At 46.7% G+C, this 9,233-nt stretch overlaps 1 protein-coding gene across 1 annotated transcript; it reads right to left on the bottom strand.

Annotated features, from left to right (window-relative positions):
* Positions 1–4,954: 4,954 nt before the first annotated feature.
* LOC111231738 (photoreceptor outer segment membrane glycoprotein 2-like) lies at positions 4,955–7,981 on the bottom strand. Its single transcript, XM_022758957.1, has 3 exons — positions 7,401–7,981; positions 6,282–6,528; positions 4,955–5,247 (listed from the first exon to the last, which is right to left on the bottom strand). Exons 1-3 carry the CDS (start codon positions 7,979–7,981, stop codon positions 4,993–4,995), a joined length of 1,083 nt encoding a protein of 360 aa, XP_022614678.1. The 3' UTR covers positions 4,955–4,992.
* Positions 7,982–9,233: the final 1,252 nt, after the last annotated feature.

Genomic DNA, 9,233 nt, shown 5'->3' on the forward strand with positions numbered 1-9,233 from the left:
ACAACAATAAACAATAAACAGCAACAACAATAAACAACAACAATAATAACAATAAACAGCAACAACAATAAACAACAACAATAAACAATAAACAGCAACAACAATAAACAACAATAACAATAAACAGCAACAACAATAAACAACAACAATAATAATAACAATAAACAGCAACAACAATAACAACAATAACAACAATAAACAATAAATAGCAACAACAATAAACAACAACAATAACAACAGCAAATACTAAAATGGACTTGAATGAAACTTTATTGTTCCTTCATGGACGAACAGAGAAACAAACAGAGCAGTGATGTGACCTCAAAGCTACAACAGGAAGTGGAGCTGCTGATAAAACTTTATTGTTCTTTCCTGGACGAACAGTGGTGTGACCTTCAGGTGTGAAGCTGACTGATGAAGAGGACTTGACTGTTCTGCGGTGAACTCAGTCAGGTGATGAGCGCTGAATACAAACCAGATACACCACCCCTCCCCCACCTGCCCCTCCCCCATCCTCCATCAGCATGTAGAGAGGCTGCAGCCCGACTCAGCACTCCCCCTCCCCAGCATTCCCCCTCCCCTCACTGTCATTTATTCATGACCGCATGCAGAGAAGAAGAGGGGGGAGGGGCGTCCTGGTGTCTCCTCTTGTTGCTGTGGAAACCCCGTATCTCCCTGCTGTCAGTTTTTGGTCTGACGTCGTTCACTCGGAGGAAAAACCAACATCTCCACACTTACGAGGTCGTCAGCTAACATCAGCATCGACGTGAGCTCACCCTACTCCTGCCTGCAGCCAATCATGGCCTTCCTCAGCCTCCTCCTCCTCTCATTGGCTGAGGATGTCAACAGACTGATGTGGTTCACGTGCAGCGGCAGCAGGTCAGCGAACGCCTCATCAAGAGGAGGACCTCAACACTCCAGATGTGAGTGTACAGCTCTGGGACTCCGGGTCACTACGGCAACACAAAATATATAAATATTTATTCTAATGATGTGAATATTTATATTATTGTTAATATCATATTATCAATTTTGTATTAGTGATGTGGCAGTGAACAGATGAATGAACAGGAACATCATTCAGTCTCACTGCACACTGTTTGAGTTGTGGACCTGCATGTTAAATAAAGTTTTGTGTGTTTGAACAAAGCCTGTTGGCAGGGTCTGCAGGTGCAGCATTTACTGTCCCCTCGTTCATCTGGACTTCAGGTCTCCCAGGACTCGTTACCAGGCAACCAGCAGCTAGACACCACGACCGCTTTGTTCAGGAGACGAAAGAAAGAAAGAAAGAAAGAGAAAGACGGAAAGAAAGAAAGAGAAAGAAAGAAAGAGAGAAAGAAAGAAAGGGTCTGACCTCAGAGACAAATGTTCTGTTCATGATCCTTGTACCTTTAAACGTCTAGTTTCCAGTTTTAACAGAACTGTGACAGTTTGACGTGAAGTTCTGACTTCAGTTAAAGTATCAGCTTCAAAAGTAAAAGTGCTCATGGTGCAGAATGAGGCACGGCTGGATCCCGGCTGGATCCCGGCTGCAGTGTTTAGTGGTTCTGAGGTTTGCAGCAGCAGAAAACCTTCATCAGGACTTTGTGTTTCCATGAAACCTTCTCTGCTAAAAACCACTTTAACAGATGTTGTAGACCTGGTGTCAATGTCCTGCAGTGACTCCTGATCAGATGTGACCCAGCTGTTGGACCCTGTGACTGAAGGACTGACACTCCAGAAGTTACTCAGAGACTGACACTGAGACTTCAGGTTATTATTCAGTTCTGGAACCGTCCTGCAGGATGCTCAGTGGACCTACTGGACTGGTTGGACTGGAAACACTAATCTGTAGCTGAAACTCAAATCAAACACAAGCAGAGCTGACCGGCTAATCCCCCCCCCCCCCATCACAGAGCAGATTACTGAGTGATCAACCTGCTGCCAGAGGACGACAGTCTAAATACTAACTCTTTCTATCCTTCCTAACTCCTTCTGTCCTTCCTAACTCCTTATTTACTCCCCATCTTTCCTTCATTGACTCCTTTTTCCTTTTCTTGTGCCCTATTTTCTTTCCTTCTATACCTCTTTGTTTCCTTTCCTACTTCCCTTTAAACTGACCAGCTTCTCTTTCTCTGTCCACTTTGATCCTGTCTCCATGACAACTGGTGGGAGGTCATGAGGTCATCACTACTGAATAATGAGATGCAGCCAACACAGAGACACACACACTCCTTGACCTCTGAGCTAAAACAGTTGGGCTGCTCCTTTAACGTGTGTGTGTGTGTGTGTGTGTGTGTGTGTGTGTGTGTGTGTGTGTGTGTGTGTGTGTGTGTGTGTGTGTGTGCTCTGACTGTTAACTGTTATGTAACAGCTGATCCCTCAAACACACACACACTATTAACAGGTTATTAACAGTCAGAGAGGATGTGTGAGGAAAACAGATAAGCCTCTTTTCAGGAGAAGGAGGAGGAGGTAAAAGGAGGAAGATGAGGAGGAGGAGGTGAGAGGAGGAGGTGAAAGGAGGAAGATGAGGAGGAGGAGGTGAAAGGAGGAAGATGAGGAGGAGGAGGTGAAAGGAGGAGGTGAAAGGAGGAAGATGAGGAGGAGGAGGTGGAGGTGAGAGGAGGCAGAAGAGGAGGAGGTGAAAGGAGGAGGAGGGAGTGTGTATGACATCACAGGCTCTGATTGGCAGCAATGCAACAGCCTGTCACAGCCTCCAGGTGCATTGTGGGACATGAAGAGATGACCACAATCATTTAGAAAAAAGCTTGTTTAAGTCCCGTCACCATGGAAACCAACAAGCTGAGATTATTGATTCAGATCAAGATCAAGCTCCACCCCCTCCGGTCTGTGCAGTCACTGACAGCGCAGGAATGTGATTGGCTGTTCAGGAGAGAGTTATGCAATGGGGGTGGAGGGGTGGGGTGTAAGGAAACAAAAGAAGGATGGATGAAAGGTGGAGAGATAAGGAATGAAATAAGGAATGAAGGAAGAGAGATAAAGGAAGGAAAGGAGGAGAGGAAGGAAGGAAGGTCAGAAAAAGTTGAATAAACCAAAGAGGATGAGCACATTTATAGATGAGAGGAAAGACAGAGAGGGAAGGAAAAAAGACAGAAAGAGGAGAAACGAGAGGAAAGAAATGAAGAAAAGGAAGGAAAGAAAGAACGTAAAGAAGGAAAGAATAGAAGAAAGAAATGAGAGGAAGAGAAAGAGGAGGAAACAGGAGAAGGAAATGTAATCGGAAGGAAAGGTAGGAGGGAAGGAAGAAAGGTCACCACAAGAGGATGGAGGGAGATAAGGAAAGAAGAAAGGAAAGAAGGGAGAAAGGTAGTAGGGGATAAAGGAGGAAATTAGGAATAAAGGAAACGAAATAAACAAAACAAAGGTTGGGAGAAAGGAGGCAGCAGGGTGAGGAAGGAATGTAGAAAGGGAAGGAAAGAAGGAAACAAAGAAAGTGAACGAAAGAAGTGGAACAAAGGAATAAAGAGGGTAAGGGAGGGAGGGAGGGGGAGAGGAGGAAACAAAGAGGGAGGAGGGGTGAGTCAGTGGGGTCAGCACCAGAGTAATCTGGGGCACTGAGGACCACGTGGCTGTCACCATGGCAACCGTCTCCCTGTGCAGGTCAGAGAGAAGGAGGCCTCTGATTGGCTGCTGGTATCAGTAGAATAATAACAGTAGTAGTAGTACTACTGTTGTAGTGCAACAGTACTACTCTTGTACTACAAGAGTAGTACAAGAAGAGTACAAGAGTACAATAGTAGTACAATAATAGTAGTATAACAGTAGTAGTAGGAGCAGTACAACAGTAGTACAAGAGTAGTACCACTACAACAGTTGTAGTACAACAGTAGTTCAACAGTAGTACAATTCAGCTCAGTGAATCAGTTTATCTCTGTCGCCCTCCAATGGACAAACAGATATTACATTCTTGTTTGTATTTGTACTTTTCTTTTGGAAAGCAGTAATGTTACTTTTCCTGATGTACTTTTACTTTTACTAAATTATTTTTACTTCAGTATTACTTCAAGTATTCTTTATTTGAAGTATTTTTTATTTGAGGAATTTTTTATTTGAGGTATTTTAATTTGAAATACTTTTATTTGAAGTAATTTTTATTTGAAGTATTATTAATTTGAAGTATTTCTATTTTGAAGTATTTTTTATTTGAGGTGTTTTTATTTATTTGAAGTATTTTCATTTGGAGTCATTTTTAAGTGAAGTATTTTTAATTTGAAGTAATTTTACAGTATATTGAAGTACTTTTATTTGAAGTTAAACTCTGAGAACTTTACTCACCTGTCAATCGGTGCTGGTCCTCTCTGTGTGAACATGAGAGCTGCTGTCAGAGTGTGTGTGTGTGTGTGTGTGTGTGTGTGTGTGTGTGTGTGAGACTCGTGTTCTCTGGTGATGATAATTAACTGTAGTGACAGAAACTCACTGACACAGCGTCTTCAGAAACAAATCAGTTTATTCAGAGGAAACCACATAAGTTGGAGCTAACAGTCTCTGTGCTAAGCTAGGCTAATACACCTACCTCTGATCTGAAGACCTGATGACCCTACTGAGTCTAAACCTCCACAGAAAACATTAAACGAGTGAACAGACGAGGTGGAGACAGGAAACGGATGAAGGCATCGAGTTTCGACCGAGGAGGAAAAACATGGAGAGGTCAAAGTTCACAGGGCTGCAGGTCTGTGGTCTGCTCCTGTCATCGGTCCTCCTGGTCTCAGTAACAGCTCTGAGGACCCCCATCACCTGAAGGCTCTGTACCTGACTGACCCAACAACAAACACAAACTCACAAGATCCACCTGAGGCAGAAACCAGACCTGCAGAGCTCGGCTCCTCTGTGGCTCCTCAGGGTCTGACGCAGGTCAGAGTGACCACGGAGCAGTGCATCATGGGACTGTACGTGAGTTAAAGACGCATCAACAGAGCGTCATTTGAAGCCATGGAGGCTCTGTACTGCAGGTGTTCCAGCTGGGAGGTCAGTGACTCCTCAAGCTGGATGCTAGCCATTCACGGGGATCTGGACCCGCCGGGGCGGTACCTCCTGCTCGGCAGCAGCGGTCGGGACGTTAATGTTGGGGTCATCGTCGACCTGGTAACACTTCCCCAGGTTCTTGATGATGTTAAAGTTGGACCGGGCCGTTTCCACCAGGCTGTTCTCCAGGATCCAACCATCCGACTCTGAGTCCGGATCACCCAGCCGGAGGACGTTCTCCATGGCGGTCTGAAGGTAGCGGACTCCTGTTAGAACCAGCAGCTGAAGAGGCAAGAAGAAGGAGAGTGTTCAGGTCAACACCAACAGCAGAACATCAACAGCAGAGACCTGGTCTCGAGAACACAAGTTTGCCTTTCTACAACAGTCTGGGGGTGTGGGCTGTACCTCTGGACCTTTTCAGACCTGTTCAGTCCTGTTCAGACCCTGTTCTGACCCTGTTAAGTCTTGATTAGACCTGTTCAGACCCTGTTCAGACCCTGTTCAGTCCTGTTCAAGTCCTGTTCAGACCCTGTTCTGACCCTGTTCAGTCCTGTTCAAGTCCTGTTCAGACCTGTTCAGACCTGTTCAGTCCTGTTCAAGTCCTGTTCAGACCCTGTTCAGACCCTGTTCAGTCCTGTTCAAGTCCTGTTCAGACCTGTTCAGACCTGTTCAGTCCTGTTCAAGTCCTGTTCAGACCCTGTTCAGACCCTGTTCAGACCCTGTTCAGTCCTGTTCAGACCCTGTTCAGTCCTGTTCAAGTCCTGTTCAGACCCTGTTCAGACCCTGTTCAGACTCTGCTCAGACCTGTTCAGACCTATTCAAGTCCTGTTCAGACCCTGTTCAGACCCTGTTCAGTCCTGTTCAAGTCCTGTTCAAGTCCTGTTCAGACTCTGTTCAGACCTGTTCAGACCCTGTTCAGACTCTGTTCAGACCTGTTCAGACCTGTTCAGTCCTGTTCAAGTCCTGTTCAAGTCCTGTTCAGACTCTGTTCAGACCTGTTCAGACCCTGTTCAGACTCTGTTCAGACCTGTTCAGACCTGTTCAGACCTGAACAGGCCGAGGTGTATTGTGGGTAATGTAGGTGGTCTTTAACTGTCCAACATGTGTCCAGCAGTTATAGGAAAGAAAAGACAAATCTGTTGGGGCTCTTAAGATCTGGATCAGGACTGGGACTTGAAGGTCAGGAGGTGTAAATGACCAGAGTAGGACTGTGAATATGATTTATGTCGCTTTGGCCTCCTCTGTCACTGCTCTACTGACGGGGTCTGAGGACCACCCCCCACCCCCAGCCCTGTGCTGGCCTCAGACTGCAATACCTCAAACAGCCAAATGAGGAGCACGGTGAGGCCGATGGACTGCATTATGTCGGTGTAGTGGTCCAGCAGGGCTTGTCGGCAGCCCCTCCTCCACAGGTTCAGCTGCTGGCTCTGCCGGTCGTAGTTGAAGTGGGCGGAGCTGTTGCTAACCTGCTGCTGGATGCAAGGCCGAGGAGACAGGGTGCTGCAGCAGCTAAAGGGAACGCCGTCCATCAGGTAATTCCCCTCCACGTTACTCCTCAGACGGCTGTAAGGGAGGAGCAGGAGGAGGCTGTTAGGAACCGCTTCTACTACGAGTACTATTCCGCTTCTACTGCGAGTACTGCTACTACTACTACTAATACTACTGATACTGCTGTTGCTGTTACTACTACTGATACTACTACTATTACTACTAATACTACTACTACTACTGCTGTTACTACTACTGATATAACTGATACTACTAATACTACTACTACTACTGCTGTTACTACTACTGATACAACTGATACTACTAATACTACTGATACTACCACAGCTGTTAGTTTGTGTTTCAGTTTGCAGCTGGTCTTGCAGATCCAGAGTCAGAGGTGTCCTGGACTGGGTCTAAATCCTGCAGACAGGTTATATTGAGTCACTTGAACCTGAGTTGAACCCTGTTGTTAAACCTAATTAATCCTATGACCTTTGACCCCAGTAGCTCCCAGGTTTAGCTGCAGTGGACCAGTGGCCCTGATCTGAAAATAGTGACGTTTCCTTTAATGAATCAGATGTTAATAATGAACAATGAGGGGCTGGACTCAGGGATCTGGACTCAGGGATCTGGACTCAGGGATCTGGACCCACGGATCTGGACTCAGGGATCTTAAGATTTCCTCAAAACTGGATGAACCTACTTCAACTTGACACGTCGACTGTTTCAGGTTCAGTCTGAAGAACCCTGACAGTCTACTGAGACACACTGAGTCCACTACAGACCAGAGATCCACTTAAATTCTGTTGGACTTAATTCCGATCCAATAAAATCCAGTAGATTCCTCCAGATTCTAAAGGATCTGCCTACATCACTATAGATCTTCTAGGATTGACCAGGATCCACTAGAATCTGATGGATTCAGCAGATCTGGCTCTACTTACTCCACCACGGCGCTGCTGGTCATGTCCAGGTAACGGTTGCTGATCCACTGGACCTGGAACCAGTCCCGGTACCCGGTGTTCCCACAGCAGTGGAACTGGATCTGCAGCAGGTCCAGAGTCCTCTTCAGGTAGCAGCGGCCCGGCGTGTCCGTGTCCTTGTAGAACCGCATGGCATTCCTCAGGCCTAGGAACAGAGACTCCTCCAGCTGACTGCGGATGCTGTAGCACATGAGCGCCCCCACCAGGACGCAGGAGGTGAAGAAGAAGGTGCAGATGACGTACGGCATCATCACCAGCTTCCAGCGCAGGAACTTGTTGGTGTCAGCACAGTCCAGGCAAATCTTCCCGCCCAGGAAGTTGATGCAGCAGGCCGCCAGGCCTGTGGTGATCAGCATATGAGGCACATAGAGGATCCCCTGCTCTGACATCACTTCCTGCCATTTCTGAATCTCAATTTTGAGGAATAGGCCCAGGCCGAAGAGGAGAGCCCCCGTCACGACAGAGATCCAGTTGAGCAGCCAGAGGACCTCGGCTAGCTTCTCTCTCTCCGCCTTGGTGAAGGTCACCTTACCGACCGCCATGTCGGTCCGCCGGTCTTTACGTGTATCACGTCCAAGCACTGGCAAACATGGTCAAACACTGCAGTCCTTTAAAATGCAGTACCACTGACAACATGCATGAAGGATCTCTCTGGAGTCAGACGTGAAGTTCTCTACATAAATAAAAGGTCTGAGGTCGTTAATTATTGATCTGTGAATTTCATGGTCCTGATCTCTGACTCTCACAGCTCTGAAACCCAGGACTCCATGTTTTCATGGGTTCGTGTTTCACATGGAGAGGATGAATAATCTCTGAGTTCTCTGTGGGAAATTAAATGTCAACAACATGCATGTGTCGAGGGCACCGGAGCATCAGTCTGGGTCTGTCTCTGGGCTGATGGTCGACTCTGTTTCACCTGCGGTAAGAACCACTCGGTGACATTGTCAGTTGCTCATAGGGTCATTGTCCTGTTAAGTTGTAGTCCTCACATCCAGTCCATAGTGGTCTGAGAGGCTCAGGGGTCAAGGGTCAAGGGTCAGCGTGGGCCTGTCTTCAAAGGACAGCAGGAGAGAAGAGGAAGGAGAGGAGCTCTGCAGAGCGTCATAAGGAGCTTAGAGAGGTATTTCAGGTCGACTGCAGTCCACAGCTCCGGGACAACGCCACTGCAGGAAGGAAGAAGGTCAAATTTTAACAAGCTGCTGTTGATGATGCTTGTCATCAGAACGTGAAGCAGAGTCATAAGAGTCATGAACACCTCAATCCGAGTGAACCTGCTCATCCTAATGAACGTTCCTCATGTTCTCATCATGTTCTCATCATGTTCTCATCATGTTATCATCATGTAAACAACAACAACATGTAGGTTGTTGACAGTCACTGTTTCTGAGCTGCAGGTCAAACAGCAGCTGAGTCACACGTTCACCTGATCAAGTCTACCTGAGTCACACGTTCATTAACAGTCATTCAATCAAATCGACAGTTGCAGCTTCAGAGGACTTCAACTCAGTGACAGGAACTAACTGATGAACAGATGTTTACGAAGCTGAAGACAAACAACACATAGAATTTTACCTTGTGGACTTGAGGACATTTATCTCCAGCTGCTCGCCTGTATCCGCTCCGACCTCCCATCATCCTCGGCCGGGCGGTGTCCGGCCACAGTTTGAGCTGTGAAGCAGATATTGTGGCAGAGAAGAGAAGTTTTCAGGCGCCTGTTAACGTGCAATCCTGCGCTTTAATCTCCTTACAGCTAATCAGCCTTGTAATAAGCTGAGAAACCTCCAACCCCCCCCC

This window comes from Seriola dumerili, unplaced genomic scaffold (assembly GCF_002260705.1).
Source record: "Seriola dumerili isolate Sdu_G_001 unplaced genomic scaffold, Sdu_1.0 BDQW01000312.1, whole genome shotgun sequence".
In the NCBI taxonomy this organism is placed as follows: Eukaryota; Metazoa; Chordata; class Actinopteri; order Carangiformes; family Carangidae; genus Seriola; species Seriola dumerili.